At 39.1% G+C, this 25,592-nt stretch overlaps 1 protein-coding gene and 1 long non-coding RNA gene across 3 annotated transcripts in view; both read right to left on the reverse strand.

Moving 5' to 3' along the window:
* Positions 1–8,770: 8,770 nt before the first annotated feature.
* The window catches only part of LOC105831036, a 64,455-nt gene continuing 47,633 nt past the window's right edge, over positions 8,771–25,592 (reverse strand). For both annotated transcript variants that reach the window (XR_004963248.1, XR_001138627.3), the window contains 2 exons: positions 15,159–15,264; positions 8,771–10,081 (listed from right to left, as the gene is read on the reverse strand). This is a non-coding gene — a long non-coding RNA (uncharacterized LOC105831036). The remainder of the gene's footprint in view (positions 10,082–15,158; positions 15,265–25,592) is intronic.
* On the reverse strand, positions 20,776–25,106 carry LOC105831034. Its single transcript, XM_012670863.3, has 2 exons — positions 24,148–25,106; positions 20,776–23,296 (listed from the first exon to the last, which is right to left on the reverse strand). Exon 2 carries the CDS (start codon positions 23,271–23,273, stop codon positions 21,927–21,929), a length of 1,347 nt encoding a protein of 448 aa, XP_012526317.1. The 5' UTR covers positions 23,274–23,296; positions 24,148–25,106; the 3' UTR covers positions 20,776–21,926.

Consider the following 25,592-nt stretch of genomic DNA (forward strand, 5'->3'; position numbering starts at 1 on the left):
TTGAAAAGTCATAACATCCAAACAAAAAAATATTATGTACAATATGAAAAGAGATTGAATGGTCAATCGACTTGAATGAGAAGAAAATACGTGGAATTTTTTCCAAATTGTGTACATTTAAACTACCTTCGCGTAGCGGTCATAAAAATGAAAAATGGTTTCTCGAATACGGCGTGTTTTGTATGCTAACACAAAATTGAGCACGCGGCGCGGACTCCGCCATCTTGACTGCGATAGCGTCTTGTCGAGTCCGGGGTCGAGAGGTGGCTGAAATATTCTCCGTGCCCGAGATTACCAATATGCCCGCGACACAGCGAGTCCATTCTTTCTCGGTGAACGAACAGAGTTACCGTCTAGATACTTCCGAAACTTGGCGCACCCGCGGTCGAAATATATCGCTTTCGCTTCGCGTACCGAAAAGTTTTGATGCCGAAATTGTCAATGAAAAACTGCAACATGGGCTATATAAAACTTTATTTTTCATAGATCTATCAAGCAGAAATAATAACTATTCTTTTTATATGGTCTCGTTAAAAAAAAAAAATACGCTTGTTAACGTTGATACATGCTGTAAGTTTGTAATTCATTATAAACACGTCCGTTATTCCATCAAATTTTTCTTAGTTGCGTAATAAAATTCGCAACGTTCTGAGAAGAGGATCGATCCAAATAAATAATTTTAAAATCAGGCAATTATCTCAGTCAATCAATGCCGATGACGTCGCAACGCACGCAAGCTCGCGATGCAAAGTGAGCGACGCAATTCCAGGTTCAACCCTAGAGCTTCGAGATCCAGACGTGCTTTCTTCGGCAACCTTTAATAGCGGCGTTATGGCAAACATTTAATTAAACTTGTAACGCGTCTTCTCCCTCACCTTCTACCCCTCCGTCGTCCTTTCTCTCCCAGGCTAAGGGGCTCTCTCCGTTGTTATGCGCGGGACGTAGAGGAATCCAACCCCCCTCCCCCTCCCCTCACCATGTCACAGCGTCGTAAAGGCGATTGCCGGTTTGCTGCGCCGTGTTTCGTAATACGGGCATCTTCGTGTTCGTGTTACGACCCGTCGTTTTCTTATCTCGACCCGGACGAACGTGTCATCTGCTCTGCGGCTCTTTCCGCCCCCGCCAATCCCTTCGCCCGACCGCTGCCTTCCGGTAAGCAATGAAGAACTTGACTTCCTTGTGGCATGGCACGAAATTTTCGCGAAATATTAAAATTTTATTACGCGAGCCATACGGAATGTCTTACAATTAGTGTCTACTAGACAAATGACATGACAATCATCAACACTCACGATTGATCAATTAAAAATTTCGAATTAAACATTTATGACTCAGCTTATTTAATTTTTATTTCGGCATATGAGTTCATTGCTTGCTTCGTAATTCAAATTACAATTATTTTTCTAAAATCACAATATAGCTTTACTTAATTACACAAATACAAATGTATTTACGCATGCGCGTAATATTTTTACATAATGCAGATTACTGTAAAAAAGTAATCTGTTGTTTTTTTTTTTTTAGAAATATGTTGCCCAGATAAAAAAAACAATTTTTTATCAACAATAGGATGTAAATGGCATAATTCGAATACTTTGATCCACGCAGAAGCTTTAACCTCGTAAGGATTTCCGGTTAAGCGGCGACAAGTATATTTAGCTTCCGCTAGTGCAACGGCACCGCCCGGAGAAAAAAATTCTTTAGCCGCTTAAATATAAACGACGTCGGCGGGAAGACCGACGGGTTTGCTATTTCCATTTTTCATCAGGATCCCTGTAATACGGGGGTAGAGGTGCCGCGGCGGCGGCAGGGCGGGGGCGAAAAGGGAAGGCGGAAAGAGAGCGGCTTTGGAAAGGGCGGGAACGGGTGTTGTATAAAACCGCTCGCGACATTACCTCCAATATTCACAAAACGGATTCTCCGGCAGCCGCCTCATCCAGAGCGCACCCGCCTGGCCCCTCAGACCTCCCCCGAACCCCCCGCAGCCTCCACGGTCCGCCGTGGTAATGAGGTGGTTTCAATTCTGGCCTCGGGGCGCACATCCCGGCCGGTGGTGTAGGTGCACCAGCTATTGCCATGTAAATGTCCAAGCGAGAGGGAACGATTGCGCGAGATTGATAGGGGAAAGGGAAGGGGAACGAGAAGGGAGCGAATGAGACTTCCACGATCCATCCACGAGTCGTCGCACCTGCACGAATCTCCCGAGAATCTTTCCGAGATAGCTGAGGATAACTGCGAAAAGTGATGCGCAACAGTGCGATGAACACGTATAGCTTGTCACACTGACGATAACGTCAAAAAGAAACCAACTTAAACGTGTGATCGTTTTCAGCTACTTTCGTTCTAAAAGAACTTAAAATACTTGTTTTCTAATAACCACGCTTCGCTCGAAATTGACTCCTCGCGATTATACTTGAATTTTCATAAAATTTTATTCGTCGCGTTTAAGTATTAACGTAATGAATATCAATGTTGTAAAATATAAATAATAGCGTCTTGCAAAATATTTCTTATTAAAATTAAATTTAATTTCAACAAAAAACGTACTATAATATATATGACGTTCAAAATTATTGCACATACATATACAAACATATATATATATAAAGTTCTTCTTTATTTAATGTATGTATTTTTTAAATAATAACATAGAATTGCCGATCACGTAATTGAAAATAATTTACATTTATATTATCTTTATTTATATTGAAAATAAAAATCTAAATATTGATAGTCCTATCGTGTAATTTACGTCGAGCTAGCAATGAGGCTAATGACCTATTACAATAGTCGTTAAGCAGGGATCACGGACGACACGCAATGCCCATAATTCCATGTAGCGGCGACAAATATCAGCAATCTCAATTTTTGAAGCAAACACCCCTCTTCGCACCCCTGATCGTCAAACGTCGAGTATAAAGCAGCCCGCCGAGCGCTTTATTGTCACAGGCCAATAGAAAACCGTATCACATAATCTTCGAACACTTTCAAACTTTTCACCCTGTTATCGTCGCCGTACTGTCGTCTCCTGGAACTTCCACAAAGAAAGTTTGCCGTTAAGCAGTACGTTGTCGTAGCGAGAAGAGGTGGGCGGGAAATATAGGAGGATCGAAAGGAATAGGTACTGAAACGAGCGACTCGCGAGAAATAAAGTACTTGATGTCACCAGCCGCAGAGTTGCGAGTACTCAAGGTTTCGCACCGAGAAGATTAAGAGAGGGATGAGGGAAAGAGATGGGGGACGACCATCCCTTAAAAATATATCGCGAAGGCGCCGCGGCTCATAATTTAAACTAGCGCAGTTTCGGTAACTAGTTTCTCCCCTTTCTGGTGAAGCAGACCAGAGAGAACGACAAAATCGGTCGAGTGAAGGAGACAGAAGAGAAGGAGATGGTGATTGTGCTACAGGAGGACAGAGGAGGGGGGTAGAAATAGGTGCGGCCATAACTGACGGTTATAAACCAATTCATGGTAAACCGTCGAATGAGTTTATTGCGCTTATTGACCGTCAACCCTCGACGTGTCAAGCAGAAGTGTGGGCGAGTTAAAACCGAGCTGGATGCGATTCGCGGTGACTTGGAACCGTTTGGTTACACCATTACACCAACGAATATGGAATTGCTATCAACGAGTTATTCGATTCGCGATTGCCTCTTGAATCTTTAATTCTCAACAGAAAATGTCAAAGCAAATTTGAAAATATTTTAATAGCTTCGTTATTATTAATTTATTAATATTTTTCTTGCATTGCATATCCATGAAATATTTTTAAAATTTGCAATGTAATGTATTAATGTAATTTCCTGAGTTATAAGAGTTTTTTAAGCATGCGGATTTCAATATATTAAATAAAAAAATAAGAATGTTATTTATATCTTTATATTTAATTATACTTTTTACGTAAAAAAATTTTAAAAAATATAATGTAATAATAATATAATAAAATGCATAATTTTTTTTAACGAGACGTTTGAAGGGAGAAAAAAAGAAAAGAAAACTCATTTATTTGCTTGTGTCTAAAAATGTATTAAAACTATAGCTAAACTAATTGTAAGAAAATAACAGCGCTTTGAAGAATTTATAAGGTATTTATTAATATAAAATAATATGTAGCAAGTTATTACATTATTATATCATAAAATGACATTGGTCGCTAATCATGTAAGTCATCGCATTCCCACTTGAAGGACACTCACGTCATTGTCGAAGGACCTTTTAGCGATTGAAGCCATGTATCTGCCTGAGTTATCACACTGTAGTTCCGGACGGTTCTCCAAGTAATTGAAATGAAACTTTTCGCCCTTGCAGTAGGTGCCGATAGCGCGCGACTACGTCGTGAGGAGCAAAGAAAAGGCAACGACAAGTGTGTCCGACGGAAGTTGGCGACGCGACCTGGTCCAGGACACTTTTATTATATCCTGGCTCCCCCGTAATCTTCGATCCCGAATCGACCCGGCCCATCGTTCGCGGCCGATCGTTCCCCATTACCGCGCGCGAATCGCCCGATAATTGAATAACCCGTTATCACGGTCTTCTACGTGATTGCATCGAGCGCGCAGCGGCGAATCGCTCGCATTTATCTGCCTCGGCAAGAACTCCGCGCTCGAAGAGCAACGGCGAAGTGCCGTCCGAAAATCCGCCGCTTTTTAGCCAATATCTGGCGTGTAGTTAGAGTATTTGACTTAATCGGAGCTGAATTACGGCCGATCTCATAGTTGGCATTACACGCCGTGTCGCAGATAAGAGAAACCGACCAAATACTTTGGCAATTCGAGAATTTGTTCCTGCTAGTCATTAATTAACACGTTGCGATTGGACAAGATAAATGCTAAGGAAGCTTCGCACTTTTATACGCGGCATAAAGATGCACGATTTATATCGTCAGAAATTGGAATATATCAAGACTAGTCCTGACAGAAAATTAATAAAATGTAAATTTTCACCATCTCGTAAATTTTTTCCCCAGAAAATTGGTTCACAGTTAACGAAAATAAAGGACACACAAATCTTTAGTGTAGAAAATAGACCAGTAGGGATGACTGATTTGTTCTGGTTGAACCTACCAGATTTCCAATTAATTCAACAAGACTTCTTTTCAGTACTTACATTTCTTTTTTAAAAAAAGCATAATATTTTGCGGCAATGTTTTTCGAGCAAAAAAATAGACAAATAAGCGTCTCCCCGTTTATGATTCGTCGCAAAGGGTGTTTCCTCCGTTGAGTAGCGGCGTTCCATATTTTCACCGCGAGCGTTCGTTGCGAGGGACGGCGACGGATCCATAAGTATTTTCTCAGATTGAAAAGCTTTTGGTATGAAATATGGGTCAGAGATATGGGCGCGCAACCCTTCCTCGCTTTAATGGAATTAGTATTTAATACTCGGGGGGAGCCGGTGGACGCGAGAGGGCATTCTCTAAAAACTAAGTGGATCTGTCCGGGTTGGGTCCGACGGCGGCACGATCTCGTTTATCGGTATTGCCTTGCAGAAAATTTACTACTCGCTACAACCTTCGAATTACAAGCCGTGTCGGAAAAATAACAGCCAAAGAAAAAAATTACCGGCTACTGCGGCCGTACCATCACGGCGACAAATCTTTGCTTCCACCGGCAAGTCGGTAGAGAGAAACCGACGACAGAATATCGAAAACAAACTCTCCGAAGAGTTACGATTTAACTATTTGCCGCTGCGTGTCGTCTGTTCATACAATCACGTGCCGAACGATTTATTATATGATGTAACGCTAAATTTTTTAATCAAAATATCAACCAGATATATTTCCTTTACAATAATAAAAAAGAAAATACTAATTAGTTTCCTAATAAGTTAATTTTTTAATTTCTAATTTCTTATTAGCTTTAATGTAAAAATAAAAATATGACACCGACATTTCATATCTTTTTTTGTTATTTAATCATTAAACCTTTTTTGAAATGTATCAGAAATTCTAGAACTTTTATCACAAAAATTCTTAATCATCCAAAAATTCTGATAAAAAGAATAATAAAGATAGAATGCTAATGTTATAGATATGAATTCTTCATCATCTAAAAATTCCGATAAATAAAATGCTAATGTTATAGATACGAATTCTTCACAGTATAATCTCAGTGATCCTAAACAATGATGATACCGGACACGCTCGTGTATCTGAAATATCTAAACCGACCGCTAACGACAGCTCTGAGCATCGAGCACAAAGTCCATCAGGCCTTTTGCGCGACGAGTATTGTGCTCACGACCCCCTGAGACAACGGGGTTCGCACCCTATTGCCTCCGACACGGACGTCTCAATTAAATGTATACGAGGCAAGTGGGGTTGATAGAGCGTTCGGTCATAAATATGAATTATCCGCGGTAAACGCTCCCTGGAGGGTAGACGAGAATCGGAAGAAGACCGAAAGACGGCTGTGATTTTATTCTAAGACGTCTCCGGCTTTCAAGCTATCAACAGATTTCGACAGTTAATAACACGGGGAACTTCAAAACAGTGAGACAAAATATTAACATCTAACTAGCACTACATTAATAAAATAATTTATTAAAATATATGATTATAAAAGTGATATATTTTCACGTAAAATTACGAAATCTAATAACACAATTTATTATAGCGCGAGTTATCAAATTAACGCATCGTTACTAAATTTAATAATGCAAGTTATTAAATATATGATCGCGGATTTACTGAATTTAATAAAGCGAGTTGTTATAACATAGAGTTATTAAATTTATTAACGCGGCATTAACCGCTTTTCAATTGCAATTGCTATTTGACACCATAAAATTTTAGTACTTTATTTCTAATTAGATGAAATATGATGAATTTTAGACTATAAGCTTTTCCTAATTAATAAAATAACAGTGTTATTATCTTATAGTTTATAAAATTATTTCTCTAAAATCCACAATGTGTGTGTATGTATGTGTGTATCTAAACATATTTTTATATTTCTTAAAATTTGACATGCTTCTATAATTAGCTATAATAAATACTTTACGTAAAGAAAATTCGATATATTCAATGATGCTTTTATATATTACGATTCGCAATGATAATGATATGAATAGATTATTTAGCTAAATATATATAGGTATACAGCGTACTATTTTTCTAAAATACAGACTTATGCTAAATGCGTTTAGAGGTAATTACACGTAAAGAAAGATTTTCCTGAAATATCTGAAGACTTAACCGAAAATAATTTTGTTGACTCAACAAAATAATTATGTAAGCTCAATGTTATTGTAAATGCGAAAAGTTTTAACACTATAATTTTGTTAGGCTCCTAAAATTATTTTCAGATCTGTATCTTAATTTTTTAATTTTTTAGCAAAACTATTTTTGCCACGATAAAAAGTTGAAATATTAGTTAAATAGTTCGTAATATCAACATGAGCCTCGCGTAAAATAATATTGATTCTACGGCGGTTTGATTCAATCAGTCTAATAGAAAAGTAATGTCAACCCTCTTTCTCTTCTGGATGGTAATATGCCTTACTGCTTGCAGGGGTGTTTATGAAGTATGGCGATGCGTTTTAGCAGATTGGTGATGATAGCAACGACCGATCATAATAACATGGACCGTGCGGATCTTTTCGAATAAGAAAGAAGGTCTCATTTCGAGAAAATCTGTACAATAATTCTCTGTGACTCATACAAAAGTTTCATCAGTATCAAGAACATAATAAATAATGTATAATATAGAGAACGCTAATTATTATTAGTACTTCATTGCAGTATTAGAAATAAATATAAGAGATATCTTTCATGTGTCTCTAATATAAAAATTATATTTAATAACAATTTCAATCTCTGATTAATTCCCATAATAATAATGTATCGGGGGATGGTCCCAAGAAAGGTCCCACCTATGGCATTCAGACCGAGTCCATTGTGCCTCAGTCATTCTCATAAAAATCAAATTTTTAAATTAACAATAAATGAATGATAATAGGCTTTGATAATTGACTTTCTGATCAAACTCAATTTATTGGAGAAACAACGTTTCGATCCTTGATTTGGATCCTCTTCAGGTTTCAATTACAATATTTGCAAATTGATCAACATAACCGCTTAATAAATTCGGACCAACGAAATATGAAGCAACATTATGTCATTGTCAATGAATAAATTTTTAAATTAACTTTCAATCAATTTAAAAGAATTGTTTCGCAAGTGACGAAGCGAAGATGAACAAGACCTTAACTCGCGCGCTCGCGAAATCCGTAATTCACCGAATTTTCGACGTCGCGTAAAATCGCCGGTGCAGAGCGCTCCGACGTTCCGAAGGGTGGGAAAGAAGGGAAGGAAGGGGCAACGGAAAGCGTCGAGGAGGGGCAGAAGGACGCGAAATTCGTAGGTTCGAGGCGGCGGGCTCTCTACCCTTGCGCCGAGATTAGCATAAATATGGCGTCTTAGAGCGGGGCAGTTTGTCATCGTTAGCAAAGCACACGCTTCCTGGGACTCGCCCAGTCACACTCCTGTGAATCGTCGAGCTGGTATGTATTCCCCGCGGGACACCGCAAGCGGGAGTCCCGCAGGAAGGAAACCGCCGATGTAGGTTGGTAGATACACGAAACCGAGGGCACCGAGAAAACCACCCCGGAATCCTCCCTTCCTCGAGTCACGAGACAGGTACTTCGGTATACAAACTTCTCGAACGCAGATTCCTCTGCGGATGTCGCGCTGAATGGATGCCGTGATTTAATTGCAATGAGTTTCCACGGTGAAATTAATCGCCACTTTTATCAACTATTCACAGGTCTTGCTGTTTTTTTTTTTTTTTAATTTTATATAATGACTAAAAACGAAATGATCGCCATAACATGATGCATTGTCTGGTTCGTCATGTTCAGCATTATTAATTGAATAAGGGATAACAAATAAAATAATCATGATATAAAATGCTTTGAATATTAATCTCAACTGCATATTAATCTTTCCGTTGTATATACATATCTTTTATTGTTGCGAATTGATACATACATACATAAATTTTATAAAATATTGTAAACATATATAAGTATCCAGTCATTTTCCATCATAATTATTTTGTAATTACACATAAAATATACATATTATACATTATAATCTCGCTAATTAAATTTAATATAATTAAAATAATAATCTGATGGAAAATGAATATGGATATTCATATGTGCTTGCAATATTCCCTATTTTCGACACATTGTTTAGAGGAAAAGACAATCTAAGGAACTATATGTAACAGAGCTAAATACTATTGTGCTTAAGCATTCTTTCGATCTATATTACAATTGGTTTACCTTAGATTTGAATTATAAGAGACAATAAAAATGATAGTTCTCTATATATATTATTATAACACATATATAGATTTATTTATTATACATATAATGTTGTGTTAAATAGGACCATCACATATAAACATTTTGTCACTTATATCTTTGAAAATAGTGATAATATAAGAACGTTATAAAACTCCTTTTTTCTATTTTATGGATTAAAGCATAAATAACATCGAGAGGACTTTAATGGTTTATCTTTCGTAAATTTTCATTTGATATCTCAATAGCGCCTGATCGTTCTGCTCCAACCTTCGCGATAAAGTCCTCGCGATCGCATTTTGAGGGAAAAATCATCTTTACCTAACGGAAAACAAAGAAAGAAGACTGTTTATACCGGCATTTGCACGACACGATTCGAATGCGACAGGAACCGTGCGTCTACCTCCGCGCGCGGCTTCTTGTCGTGCCAGGAGCATGTTTTGCCGCTCGCCCATCCCGGGTGGGAACCACTTTCGCCCCCCCCTCGACTCCCGACGGCCCTCTCGCCGTCGCGCTTTCGGAGAATATGGATCGGCCCTGACAATATTGCCGTCGGGACCACCCCGCGTCTCCACTGGCATGATATACGCGGCCGCATTTCATATATTCCATTGTTTCCAAGTTTTCGGATCCATTTGTAAGATTAAATTTGTAATGCGGGAACACTCCTCCCTCTCCTGCGCGTCACGCCGCCACCCTCGCACCCTGTCGTCGCCACCTTTTGCTGCGCGCACGAGAGTCGACGCATATGGCCGACCGGTCAATTTCCTCGCTTGCTGAAACACCGAAACCGGATGTAGTGAGAAGATTCTTGCCCGGTTGCAAACCTCACTTTTTCTCCCGAAGAACGCTAGCATTTCTTCTAAAATAGCCAAACTCTAAGATAGTCATTGTTCGAATTGTGCAGTTTAGAAAGAAAGAATTAGCTAGTTTAAATTGAAACATTCTTAATTCAATTTTTCAAGGGAGATCGATTCTTTTAATAATAATTACAATTTTCTTCATATAAAACAGAGTAGATTTATTTCATTAAAAACACTGACCTGTCCCGCTATTCTAAGTCGTTTTCAATTGTTTATTTAAAATCAAAATTCACGCAAAACACGATAAAATAAAAGTGAGTTGAATATCAATTTTTTTCCCAGCGAAATCGAAACATCGTTTTCCCTCGAAAAAGAGAAAGAACGCAGAAATTCATGAGCGGTAATACTCATTTCCCTCGGTGGTTTCCATGGCTCGTGATCGAAGACACGATGATCAAGCACACATGTGCATATGTATACGCGCGTGCAACGTATGGCACATAAGCTGTTTGCGTTAACCGGCCACTTCCAGATTGGATAGCGCGCTTTTCGGCATATGGATTCGTCGCGGATTGACCCGCGGTTTCCATCCCCTAATGGGAAATTCATGTCTATGATTGCTCGCCGCGGAGTAGCCGCCACCGAGATTACTCCGCGACTTTTGGTCTCCCGTGTAAATAGAGACGAATCGTCGCGTCGTCGTTATAATTACGTGAGCTTTATGAAATCGCCCTGATTAAACTGCACACTCTATTTTATATCTGTTACTGGTTTGTATTTGAATCGATTTTAGATGAAATATAAACATTGCGTAACAGTTTGTAAATTCCTTGAAACAAATTTAAAAAGTTCTTCAAGAAAAATAGAAATATTATATTGTAAATGATATATAATTAATTATTATTTCAAATAACACATAATCGTATAATTAATATAATAATTTTATTTTCGGATAATATTTCAGATAGATCAAATTTTCCGAAAAATTATATAAATTAATTTTAAATAGATTTTTGTGTATATAAAATATGCATTATTTAATAAATTTTTAAAAACGTAAAAATAAATATAAAACGCGCGTGTATACACGATAAACATTTGATTCCATTCTAATAAATATTTTATTTAAATTGTCGAAAAGTAATTTATATGAGACAATTTTCCGCGTCTCAAGTTATTCTTTTAAATTATTCTCAAAGCGTAAATATTAATTTCACGTGATGTTACATAATATATAATATATGAGTATAAAAATGATCGCATTGAACAATATAAAAAAATAATTGTATTTTTTTCATAATTATATGCAAATTTGACTTTTGTACGTCAGGGATTACAAAATATCCCGAGTGTAAAAAGTTTTCCCTCTGAAAAAAACCCACGGGCAACTATCCATCCTGTGACATAACACCAGTATAGGAACGAGTGGAACATGTTCCTGGCGACGATGTTCGTGCGAGTGGACACCTAGCGCACGTTCTACCGTACGTGCGCGACTGGCGGGCGCTTTCTCTCTCTTTCCCCGTCTCTCTCGCCGACAATTGTCCACCACGAGAGCGCTGGAAACTTTCATAAATTTCGTCACAGAGCGAGCAAATGGCTTCCGGTCCAGCGGTCGGACATTGTCGATAACAGGCACGTCGCCAGGGGGCGAATTCAATATCGCATTCGCACTGTCGAACCCTCCCCCTCCCCGCTTCCTCCGCCTCCAGTGGCCCCGTCGGTACCCTCCGCCAGCCACCTCTGTGTGCCCGGTGCCCCCCTGTCACCCCCGCCGACACACACCCCCCTTGCGGCATTGTCCCTCGCATTGTCCCGAAAGTTTTCGGCGAGCCGGCATAGCGGCTGAGCCGCGTGAATTACCATATGAATTAAAGTAATGTGATATACGATCACGGGGCACGTCCAGCGCGGCTGCATTTGAAGATGACACTTGCGGATCCAAGAAACGCGAAAGGCGGAAAAGGCGCCGGTGAGGCGGAATCGCGAGTCACGAAAGCCTGGGAGCTTTCAAGAATCGTCGCCGGGAATAAAATCGTGCTTCCGGTTAAAGAAAAATCGCGGCTTTCTAAAGGCCAGAGATACCTCTCCCGGAAGAATCAACTAGAGTTTTCGGAGCGAGAGTAAACTGTCACCCGATTTCTTCACATTTAATTTACTGATCTTCTCTGAATGAAGTTACGCAGCAAATAATCATTTCTTTCTAAATCGTAACACTGACTATAACTATTGATAAAAAGACTTTTAACTCATATTTGTGTGAGATTCATTTTAGATTTAAGTATCATTAAAGTAAAACAGTAACATTTCATTTCGACGACATTCATTCTCGTGTTCAATAACCCTTTAAAAAATTCAAAAAACGAAAATTCAATTTTACATTCGTTGACTAACTCGAATGGGTCCGCTAACGGCCAGCGATCCGAATATCCTTCAGACAGTTTTCGATATTATCCGAATGTTTCGCCCGGCGTGCGCGCGGGACGCAAATTTGTCGCGGCAGAAAATCAGCCGTAGACAAATCGCTCGAAACCCTGGGGAGACGCTGCACGTGCCGCACGCTCTTCGATACCGCGATAGCGTCTCCCCCGTTTTAAAAACGGACGATCTCCCCTCGATGTCTCATTGCGCCCCGCCGCCTGCCCGGTCTCATTTCGGACGATTTGGAGCCAGTTTGAAGCCGCTCACAATGGACCGACCATCGGCAGCCTGGCATTACCGCGGCCGGCTATCGGCTCGACGGCGCGCGCGTAGCACGCGACTCTGCTTTCTGGCCGGCGCGCGATATCTCGATCGCAATAAATTCACATTAAACTATCTGCTCCGCTATGGTCCCAGCCACAGCTTTAATACATCCCGTCTCCGCCCGCGTCCCCCTGTGCCCTCCTGCGTGCAAAAGTCACCCCCGCCGCTTTGAACGGCGGTCCGGCCAGCTTCGTTGTCGGCGCCGATTTTAATTTTCTGATTTTACGATCTTCTCCGCGTCGCCGTTCTGCGCGCGCCTTTCTCTTTTTTAATCGCATGTTTTCATCAATTCTCAATTACAAAGAGATGCAACAATATAATTGACTTGCGCGATATTAAATAGACTCGATCTATCTTTCAGCAACAAGGTATAGTTTTTACTGATTACACATAAAGAGTATATAATCTTTTCATTGACTAAATATTATTTATAGGTAATCTTGATATCAAAAAATAAATTTAACAAATTAATATTATTCTTGATTATTTTTTTAATAAGTATTATCTTATTATCTTATACATTAGGAAATTAAATACATGTTGAGGTTTCTAAATATATATATATATATATATAATCAAGAGGTTTGAATCGCCTGATCCGTTCCCGTATTTTCATCCCTTATTCTTTCTCTATTTTACCGACGTACTTCGTCTTCCCGTTGGCGAGTGGAGGCAATTAATGCAAGCGAGCCTCGCTAATCTGGTGTTAGAATCGTGGCGATTACCGCCCCTAACGCAGGTAAATACGAGGTCGCGTAAACTCGACCGCCGGCTAAACTCGCGCGCCGCTCGCTTACAATGGGCGGTATGTGTAAGGCTGCCGCATTAATTTCTAGTAATTATCAGAGGTGTATTTCATCCGGGGTGGGTCGCGGGTCGCGTCCGGGGTCGGCCACTGCGTGTTAACGCCGTTGTTATGCCCCATTATATTGTCCTACCAACACACGCGAGGCGCACACGGAGGGAAAGGCAATTGCGTGTAGAGATGGGCGTCACGGCCCGCGAAAAGGTTCGCCGTGCGGTCCGTTTTGAGAAAAATTAAACGTGTTGTGTTCCTTCTCTGCACTCCCTCTTTCTCTCTCCCGCTTTTCTCTTCGAGCAATCTCTTTCTCACACGATGCATTTTTTTCCGATTCTACCAAAGATACGGCATGCTGACGATATTGTACTTGAAATACGTGAGCTGTGAATTGCTGTGATATTTTCTACTCTAGATTATTATTCATTACACGTATCGCGCATACACGACGAAGAAAAAGTGCGGTCTTCGAAATGTTATGATTCTTAAAATATTAAAAAATAATTTTTTTTAATGTTTAATGGAGAGGAACACATCCTCGTACACAGAGCAACCAGTGTTTCTATTGTGCCATTTTTTGCCATCTTTAGCCGCAATGGTAACAATGCGGTCACCCTAAACACTTTTCAGACAACGTGATTCATCGTTGCACGAAAACACGCGATCGAAACGGAATTTTGAATGGTGAACGGCGTCGCATCACACCGCGTAACGAATCGCAGCGAAAATTGATAAAATACTATTTAATCCACCCCCCTTCTCCAATTCTATGTCTCCGCGGAGCGGGAGATAGCATTACTAATTTATTTAAATGGACTTATCTTGCCGAAGCCCCCCCCCTCCCGATAGGAATGTAAATTGGAACCCTCCAAATCAAGGGGGTAATGGCACGAGTAAGATAAAGATATTTTATTGCTTTGCGGTCGGACATATTTAAGCAGGGTCGAAAGTCTTTTTTCCATTGTCGAGTGATCCGAAGGCAAGAGAGACAGGGAGAGAACATGCAATTCCATTTATTAACTTTCCGTCGTTATTCGCGAAAATGGATCTTCGCAGATTAGAAATTCGTGCTACGCCAACTGCTGATTATACATGAATATATGTTTCGTTATAAAAAAGAAAATGACGTGAAACTTAAACATGAATCTTCTATGTAATGGTAATATTGTTTTCCAAAATTATATATAATTATACGATTGCTCATCTATTTATATGAATGATTCTAATAATATACTGTAATAATGTAAGCATATGTATTAATATATCACGGATCTCTTCCTTCCCTACCTTCTCTGTGCTCATCAGAAAGAATTTAACACATCAAATAGAAAAAAGTATTACAACTTGCTTTTTCAAGAAATGCAATTAATACAAAAAATTAATTTATAAGATTAACTAAAACAAGACTTAAAAATGGAAAAGAAATATAACTAATTTGCAGAACGCCGGTTGGTTTTCTAAAGATTATTAAAATCGAAAAAAAAAACATTAAATAATGCAACTCACCAAAAGAAAAACTAACGTTTGAGAACAAGCGTTTCTCACAGCAACGATTTATTTTAGTTTTTCATTTTTGCAGACAGGAATTCAATCACGGAAGATACTTGTGTACCTGTAACATAGAAATGGTGATTTTGTTATTATCGGAACATATCTTATATGTTAAAATTTGTCTCTTTGTATTTTGACAAAGAGTATTCTTTTGTTATATATCACATATATACAACGGTACCTTATTTGCGCATCTATTCTTAGTGCCTAGAAGATCGTTCGCGCGACTATTCCTAGCATAATTGCAATGATAAATCTGTGCCACGGGAGCCGCGAAATTCGGGCGGATACGCGTTGACGTGCCGCGACGGCGCAACAAAGAGCGAGCGGCTGCCGAAAAATAACGCGGCAAAAAAAAAAACGCAAACAGGCGAAACAGAATAAAAATAGAGCAGAATAAAATAGAGCATTGTCGCGCTCGGTGGAGGAGCGGCCGGAGCGGCGAAATAGAAAGGACCGGCCGCGCGAGCGCGGGCAATAATTCGAAACAAAATGTCAAGCGAGCCCGCCATTGTCGGGCGCGGGTGGTGCGGTAGGCGCCAACTAGCGCCAACGAGAAAATATCGTCGACAGTAAATCAAGGTGCTCCGGCAGAAGAGCGAGCAGGGCCTTTCACGCCCCTTTCATCCCTCCGCCGGACGATCCGCTCCGGGCGGCCGCACGATCGCACGGCCGGAGTCCGCTTCCGTTTTTCATCATACGTACGTCGTAAATAAGCCGAGACAGCTCGCCGCTTCAACGTTTCAAGGTTGCCACCGCGAGCGAGCTTCGATCGCCCGTTGCGCCTCGAGGACAGTCTGAACACTGCGGAAACCCGTGACCGGAATTCGGCCTCCGTCCAGCGAACAAAATAATATTCTATAGGCCATAGTCGAGTAATAAGATTAGAAAATTATGTGAGAATACTTATTCTTAACGATACCAATAAAAATTTTTTCAATTCAGTTGATGCACATGCGTTTTGTTGAAAGCCGATCAAACTACATGTAAAGGATACACAAAGACAGTTTGAAAAGAAGGTTATCAAATCTTCTAAATCTTTTGTTACGTGTCTGGAATGTCGAATCTCGTGAGTACAAGAAATTGTAAGATCTTTTATATCAATCAAATATTATTATAATGCGACAGCTGCACACGCCATATTTGACTAAGAAAAGTATCATAAATTATAATTTTTTTCCCGTTTTTGGGATGAATTCCACAATCCAGACTGGTAGTAACGAATATACTTTTCTGGGGAAGGATTTCCAAATCTATAAAAGTAACGGATTCTCTTGAGAAAAATTATTACGTTTAAGCGGTAAAGTAGACCTATCTCCAACATCCTCAAGAAAAAATTCTAAAGAGAATAACAGCAGATGCTTCAAATTAAAGATGCAATATGAAGATCTCACAAGCGTCGAATTAGCGTGCCGAATATACGTGCGAAGCTCCACGAGCGAATCGCAACATATGCCCTAGAAAAGCGCTAGCTTGCGCGAATGAAATCGTTTAGCGACGCCTGATTGGCGTCGAAATGCTGTAACCGGCTGCATCGTGAGACCGATGTAAGCTGCGTGTTCGCAGTCAAGTTACATAATCGTACCAGAAGACCGTGACCAAACGGGAGAATCGGGGTGGTCGATGATAAAGGACAGACAAGTACTTAGGTTAAAACACGGTGCGAAACTCGATTAATCGTTATGGTCGTGTATTAAAAGCCACATCGAAAACAAAAAATAAAACTAATCAGTATATTTTTATGTATAGCGTAATATTTCGCAACATTTAAATAATGCAATTAGTTTAATTAATACGATTAATTTAAATTTCCTTTCACTTTTATATAAGTAATTTAATTTAAAAAATTTTCTGAGAGTTGAGTTTTGTAGAAACAATTCTAAGTTCGGGAAAAATCAAATTCTATAGATATGAACAATATGACTCATGACTCCCTTGCGGAGACCCTTGTGGAATCCCCGAAGAAAACGCGTATCTCGTGATTGAAGGCACAATGGCGGAAGGTGATGCGGACGTCAAGACGCGGCTCGTCTGGCGAGAATCGGTAAACCGAGAACTTAATGTCTCGGAACGGACGCCATATTAGCATATCCGCGTCCAATCGTCGCCCACGTGGCAAGGGTGCCGTAGCGAATCGAGCCCGGGCTATGACATTGTCATTATTTCACTGACAGAACAAGCATGCGCGCGATTCTCCACGGGAAGTATCGCTAACAAGGGTGGGAAGAGAGCGGCGGACCGATCGCGAGGGAGGAAGACGGATATAGAGTGCTCGATTTAAATGAAAGCACTCGGGACCCCGAACTCGCAAACGCTTTTGTTTCGTTCATTTATTCTTGCTTTTCAAACAATTTATGACAGTTAATTTTCGTATTTTACTCATTTGTCATTATTTTTAATGTACTAAATTTTCATAGATGTAAAACAAATAGACAATTGTATATTAAATAAAATTAAATATTTAGGAAATAAAATTTGTCGATTTATATTTATTAAAACTGTAGAAATATATTTGCTCATTCAAAAAAAAAAAATCAAAATCGAAAGAAGATTGGCTCAAAATAAAGAAATAGAATAAAAGTAGAGAAAAGAATTTCGCCGCGGTAATATAAGGTACGAAAAAGAGAAGGACGGATGATGAAAAGAACGAAGGGATGATGGGAGTCCTCAGGGGTCCCTTCATCGCTCTGTAAGGGATACAACTACGAGATCCGGGTGCTTCATGTTATTTATCTTTATGGACCTCGGGCAGAGGGTAAGTACACTTACTTCGGGGGTGGTGAGAAGGGGCGAGCTTAAGCCGGAACGAGGGCGGTAAGAGATTGTTTGTCGTATTGGCCGCGGTTTCGATGAGCTTAACGTTACTCGTTTAGAGGATTTCGCAATGACTTTCTCTCAAGAGAGAGAGACAAGAGCCAGTTGCCTCGGTGAAAGAGTTTGCGAGATATCTTTTGCTCGTGAAAACGACACAATTCAATAAGTCAACGTATAAAATTATCTTAACGTATGATTTACCAATTAACTATTACAATTCTTTTTTCATATGTTTAGTTTTAAATAACATTATAATATACATAATTGAGATTATACATACATATTATATCTTAATGGGCAAGTATTTTTTATGTTCGAGAGTAATTTCTCAGCATCCTTTTACGTAAATAATGGGGACAATTTTTATACTCGAATTAAAAATCATTATTAATTAAATAAATATATGTAATATATTATTAATCGTTCTACAATTTATCAATATATAAAGATTTATTCCGTATCTTCTAAGAAAGTAAAAAATAAAAAAATATATCTATGGATTTTCGATTAGTAAAGAAAACTTGAGACTAAGCTCTTTTTCTCTCTGCTGGAATGTAAAAGTCACTCCCGGTGACTATTCTCGAATTAAATCAAGCGTGAATAAAAAATTTAAGGACTGGAAAAAAAATTTGATACGGAAACTATTTCTATAATGAAAAAATTCTTCAATATTACAACTCTTATGAATAAATATGTTAGAAGTCGTTTGATATTTTATATACTATTTCACTTGAACATAGAACAAAACAAACGATCGACCCTACACCCGCGAATTGGATGTCAGGGAGAGGTCTCTGAGTGGCCAGAAATTAATCTATTGCCGCGTAATCGGCTTTCGGTGATTTAGCACCGAGGAGACAAGAGGAGGACGGACGACGTCCATGAAGTAAAAGGCAAGATCAATTCTATAGCTGGGAAATCATTGCAAACTCGTAATATTAAGAAATGTTAGTTAAGAAAATCAGTTAAGAACAATTTTTATAAAAAAGAATGTAAAAAGAGTTCCATATATCCATACTTGTTGTGTAACAAAATTATTCATATAAAAAGCACAAACAATGCAAAGATAAAAATAGAAATACCCTATAATGTATATATATTTTTTAACTACTATCTTATTAATAATTATTTTAAATATAAATTTATAAGTTAAACTTAGCGGCAAATAATAAATGAAAAGGATAGAAAATATGGCATGTATAGTTTTAATTGTCACGGATATTCTTTTATTAATTAACAACGAGCTAGATTACATACAGTGCTTATGTACAAAGTGATATTTACAACAAAGTAATACAACGTGATATCTGGATAAATTAATTCTTATAAAACGAAACAATACTTCGATATCTCTATAAGGAAGAGATATTAATTGTTTACTATACAGATTTATATATTACATTTAATCTTAGAACAACATACACGTTGCGATATCTCTTAATATTTTTGTCAATATTATTTTTGACAATATTTCTGACATTGTAGAATGTAATATCGAATAGTTCGTTAAACATCCATACGATATTTAAATTTCTTCTCGTCTTAATTAGTTCCGATACATCCAACTTATTTATAGTCTCATAATTTACAAACGCATTCTCTTTTGTATTAAAATTTTTACTACGTGTATTTACACGCTACTGTGATTATTGCTGTACAGAATACTGCATAGGTCGTACTAATGATACGCCTTTATCCTCTTGAGATTCCTATGAATAATTCTATTATGCTGACTTGCAATATCACATATAACTAAACGGTTAATCCAATCAGAAATGATAACATTGGTTTTTACTCGTTAAAGGAATTTGGATTTAAAATGTTATTCCCACACGAATGCAGTTCTTCCAGTGACATTGGGAAATACGAGGCGATAATTCACGTAATTTTCGGACAATATTAAGCCACTCGGCGACGGCTTAACCCTATGTTAAGCCACATACCGTTAGTGGGAGTGCGACGGGGTGGAGAACGATGGTGGGAGCGGCTCTCGACGGTGGTTGGAATCCAGGCTGTATTTAAAACGCGAATGCGCGCAGGCCGATTCGCCGTTTGAAGTTAAATGGAGTGTAAATGGCAGATAACAAACCGGCACTGTTTCCGATTACAGCATTCATTGTTTCCTACCATTATGCGCGCTCCGACGGTTTGTGTGTGACGCGGGTTACGGTTTACGATCTATTTATTACCACACCGCCCTCACCTCCGTACACACAGCCAAAATGCGCTTTACACGCTTGCACCACCCTCCGCAACACGCGCAACCTTTCCACACCCCCGACCGCCCCTGTGCTCTGCTACTATTGCCACATTCGCACCCACTACTCGTTTTACCTGTCTATAAATACGCGGCAAATATTTTACTTTCTACATTGTGGAAATGGAGTCGTTCGAATGGACCGTATGTAATTTGCGAGTATATCGAAATACGACCGCGATTATTTTATCTCTGACAATTTTAGCACGTTGCTTTTCCTCAAATATGCGTGATTTTAGGATACAATTTTATTGATACAATTGATTTCATGCCCAAAGCTATGTATTTTTATGTTAAACTTTTTTTTTTGAAAATAATAAAATGTTTCTAATCAATCTTCAATATATTTATAAAATTTTCAAAATTTATGAAAGAAAAAAGATAAAAATATTAGATTCTCACTATACTTTTACTTAAATATAAAAACAAATGTAAAATGTAAGATCTAACTGTTTATAAATACTTTAGAATTTTATGCGTTTACCAATAATATAAATATTAATTATGTAGATCATCATATTTTTTCAATTTTCAATAGAAGATCGAAATTACATCTTAAATATCTATTTTGTTCAATATTCTTATCTTCTTCTCATAGAATGCAAAAATTATGGATTTTTTTATATGAAACAAAAATTATTTATAGAAATTGATATCTTATTTACAAAAACGTTATTCCTAATCTTTCAATAATTCGTTCATATTTTTTCCTAAAAATTATAGATTTTAAATTTTAAATTACTTCAATTATCGATATCTCTCCCCTCCCTTTCTCTGTCTCTCTTGTTCGCTCGCTCGCTCGTTTACTCTCGCTCTTTTACTCCGTTTCTATTTTATTACAGATAACTCTTATTTTTCTTACTTCAAAGAATTAAATTTATTTACAAATTGTTTCTACCTAATATTGACTAGACAGGGAATGTCTTTATTGCAGTGCATGACTTATAGTATTCGTGTGAGTACTAGAGTATTTGTGCATATGGCCCGACATATCCATAGATATTTTCCTATGTAAACATTAAAATTTCCTTATTACACACGTATACAATGTAAATACCGCAATAATACGCCTACACAGTGTCATAGATTCAGGAGCTTTTTTTTGAATTTTTGTCCAATTTTAAATCAATTTTCCTTAATAAGAATATGTGTTATATCAATTTTCAAATTGCAAATTTATCCACTTAAATAAAAAATAGAAAATCTTAATCTTAAATTTAATTCCCAGGGAAATCTTTTAATTTAAAATCTTTCGATTATTAGTTTATGTTTTTGTTAAGGAAAAATTGATTTCAAATTAGCAAACTAAAATAAATAAATATCTGTGTAAATCTGCACATTGTGCATATATGAAATATATGTGTATATATTTACGATAAAAATAAAATGTATAAAACTGAAAACTACTAAGAGCATAATAATATTAAATTCGTATATTTCTGATAAGGGAGTAGCTCCAACATTTTCTTTTCTGCAAGAAGTAATGTCTCAATTTCTCTCTTAATCTAATAAGGTAAATGTAATAATAAATGGACAACAATTTCACTTTTATCACAAACTCCATAACCTGCGACTTCTCGTTACGCACCAATTCAGTTCTCAAAAGAATAGCCAGGGCCTAGAATATCGTCTTCGAGCGGCAGTTTTCGACGTCACTTACTGTGAACAGTAGCAGTCCTCCTCTTGATTTCGACCTGATCAACAATTCCATCGCTCTCCTTATCTTGATGAGCGGTCATATGTCTAGTGAGATGGTGTCTCTCGCGGAAACTCTCGTCGCAGACAGGACACCTGAGCTTTTCCTCTCTCCTCCTCCTCGCCGCCTCAGCCATATTCTCATTCTTGTGATGAGAGCGCATGTGATAGACCAGGTCGGAGGTCATACGGAACGATAGGTTGCACTTGGCGCAAACGTTTTGCGCCGGTAAAGTCAGAGCTGCGAACGACGGTGGCAGGAGGCCGGCCACCCCAGCGGCCGTAGCCAGGAACCTCGGCCTGGCAAGAGCGTCCGCCATCGGCGGGAATACGGAGATGGGATTGTAAGAAAGGTTGGGGTAGACCTGCGGAAGGTCCGGTCGGAAAGCGGATACCTTCGGACTGGGTACTTTGGGCGGTTGAGCGATCTGCGGGATTTTTAGGTTCTCCAGCAGCCCCGTCTGACCGGCCTCTGCTCCCATGGTCAGAAAGGGATACGCCATCTTGGTGGGGAATGGCGCATACTTGTAGCTCGTCGCCCCGGGCAACGACACCACCGGCGGACTGACGCTGCTTTGATAACTCGCGCGATCATCCGGCGATATCGATGACCTCGGTGAGGCTTGACCGTCATCGTTGAAGCCGTTTCGCTGCCCGACCAGATTTACCTTCGTAAAGGCACTGCGGGATTCACCGTGACGATCGGTCGTGGGGATACTAGTCTCGTAAACCTTCGTGCAGGATAACACCGACGAATTCGTCGATTCTGGACAGGTCAACATAGACTGATGATGACTGATAAAAGTAGGCGGACTCGGAGTTTTCTGAAGTCGACCACTGACCGGCGCGTATCTCCTTGCGTCAGAATCTGGGGAAAGTCCTGGCAAGGTTGGCGTCATGGTTCTAGGCGATACGTACGGCGGACTCAGCGAGTTTTCCGTGCATTGCAACAATCTTCTTCTCTCCGAACCATCGGTATCGTTGTCGTAATGCTTGATAGTGAGATTCTGCGGCAACCTGTCAGCGTCCAGAACATTGTCAACGGAGATGTCGTCTCGCGGACGATCCTTCCGGCCGGTTATCAATCGTAATTTTTCGTTCTGACGGCGCGCCAGGTTCTCATCGGGTGCCACGAGGAAGGCGACGTCGAAGGAGCGTTTGTTAGTTCGTTGAAGGGGGTACGAAGCGTCAGGCGTGACGTCGCTGATGGACGCGGGGCACGCCGACGTCAGTGCCGTCGTGGCTGGCGTCGAGGTCGCGGGGGTGGCACGGTCGATGCCACCCGTGCGATCTTCCATTGTCATCCTGCTCGCTCCGGATGATCGACCTACGACAATGACGGTGAGTAGACAGTGAGTGTTAGAACGTCGCAGCGACGCGAAGTGATTGATTGACCAAAATTCGATACACTCTGCCCAGATGTCCTACATTCGAGAAGCATAAATTGGAGCAAAGCAAAAGATTGATCGCCGAGATAATTGAAGAAAGTTAAGGCATGATATTTTCTTCTTATTTACATTTAACGTAAAATAAGATCTTTACATTTGACATGACGAAATAAGTTTTTAAAAATGTTCTAATAATTACCATTAGAAAAATTAAAGTCATATACTTATAATAAAAATATAATATTTTTAAAGTTAACTGAGAAACATGTTATAATTAAATTTTATTTTAAAAAACCGTTAATAAATTTGTATTACAATACAATTTATTACAAATTCTTATATAGTTCATATATTATTATTTATCATTTGTATAAAAATGCAAAAAAATTAATTTTAGAAATTTCTTTATATGGAATAAAACAATAAATAAAAAACATTCTAATGGTATAAAATCGTGTTTAATTGTAACGATATTATTTTATAAATTTTTGCTATTAATATAGTTTTTTTTTCTATAACGTCTCTTTTTAATAATAATGTCATAAAAATTGATAAAAACTAATTTAGATTAATATATAAATAAGAACAGATTTTTCATGGCACGCCTGTCCATAGTGACAACGATACCATCTCAAGTAACAAATAAAAATAAAAAAAATTTCTAAAAAAAAAGTCCAAGATTTACATACAAAACTTTTAACGCTACTAAAAATGTTAATCATTTATCTTAGACATTTTTTTCTACTACATTAAATACAATCATATAGATAACAGAGCAGTACCTACTTACCAGATTATGATAGCAAGTGTTTTCTCCTAAATACACGCGGTCTTCTAAATACGCGGTCTGTGAGCTACACTAGTTGGACCACGTTTCCCATACCTCAAGCTGGATCTTCTTCGATCTTCTCTAAGGCATCAAATTACACTTTTTCTCACAAGGCTATCTCGCCAAAACCGATCTTTGCTTGCACGAGAGTCCGAAATAAGCCACAAAGAACAAAACCAACACCCCCTAACGGACACACCGATTTGGTGTACAGTCCGGGGTGTACTAAAGTGGCGAACACTCAGAGCCGTATCGGCGGTTCGCGTTAAAATGAGGATGCTGTTCGCGCATCCCCCGTATTTAGGGGTAGCCGTCGCGTAGGGTAGCGCGAGCGTGGCAGGTGGAGGCGCGACGAGGGTGGCACTGGCCAATGGCAGTATCTGCAGCTTTATACGGGGGTGGAGCGTAGCAACGGGGTGAACATATTCGCTCGTCGGGACGCGTCTGCTAGCACCGTCCAGACCACGCCTACATATTTCAGGTTCGACACATGTGCCTGGGATCGTCGTCGTCGTCGTCGTCGTCGTCGTCGTCGTCGTCGTCGCCGTCGTCGTCGCCGCCGCCGCCGTCGTGGGCTCTTGCCACCCCCTTCCTCATCGCCCGACTGCCTTACCCTCTCCGCGTTGCGCAACGCGTACCGCAGAATCCCGCTCTGCCAGGGCGGTGAAGATGACGGCGGGGGAGAGGGATACGACCGGGGACTGTAATTCAGCCTGACAAACGATCTTGAATATTTTTAACGCCCGCGCCCCGATCTCCGCTACTTTTTTATGGCCGACTCGCGGCTATATTGGACGTTCGGCAGACGACCCGGGTCTTCCGATGAAGATACGACGATGGTAAAGAAAATCGTTTCAAAAACGCGAATATAAAATAGATAAAGATGTTACTTAATAAGACAAAAAATAGAAACTTTAAAAATTGATTGATTCAAACAAATTTTACATATTAAAATAAACTGATTGATGAAGAAGTTACTTTGTATATTTTTACATATCGTTTTATTTTTATTTGTAATACTACTGTAATCACACAGCCACACACACAAAAAAAGTGATCTGTCCTGTATACCAGACCCATGTATTCCCATGGATTTTGGCCTGCCGAATCCAAATCTGATGTCAGAATTGGTAGATTAGTTCGCTGTTTCGAGGAAACTTCAAAAAACATCAGCGAAAGTGTTCGTTTTGTGGATTTTCGAGCTTTTTTTGAGGTTTCCGGCGAAACAGCGAACCAATTGTGACATCAGATTTGGATTCAACAGGCCAAAATCCATAGAAATGGGTCTAGTATACAAGCCAAATCACTTTTTTGTATGACTGTGTCATTATTATTCTAATCATCTTCCTTCACAATTATAATTATAATATATTTTCGATTCTCCAAGTTCTCGGCTTACTTATAAT

Source organism: Monomorium pharaonis, chromosome 5 (assembly GCF_013373865.1).
Source record: "Monomorium pharaonis isolate MP-MQ-018 chromosome 5, ASM1337386v2, whole genome shotgun sequence".
NCBI lineage: Eukaryota > Metazoa > Arthropoda > Insecta > Hymenoptera > Formicidae > Monomorium > Monomorium pharaonis.

Bases quoted from the DNA above. Each gene is read 5' to 3' on its own strand.
- LOC105831034 (XM_012670863.3), bottom strand. From the start codon at position 23,273: ATGACAATGGAAGATCGCACGGGTGGCATCGACCGTGCCACCCCCGCG.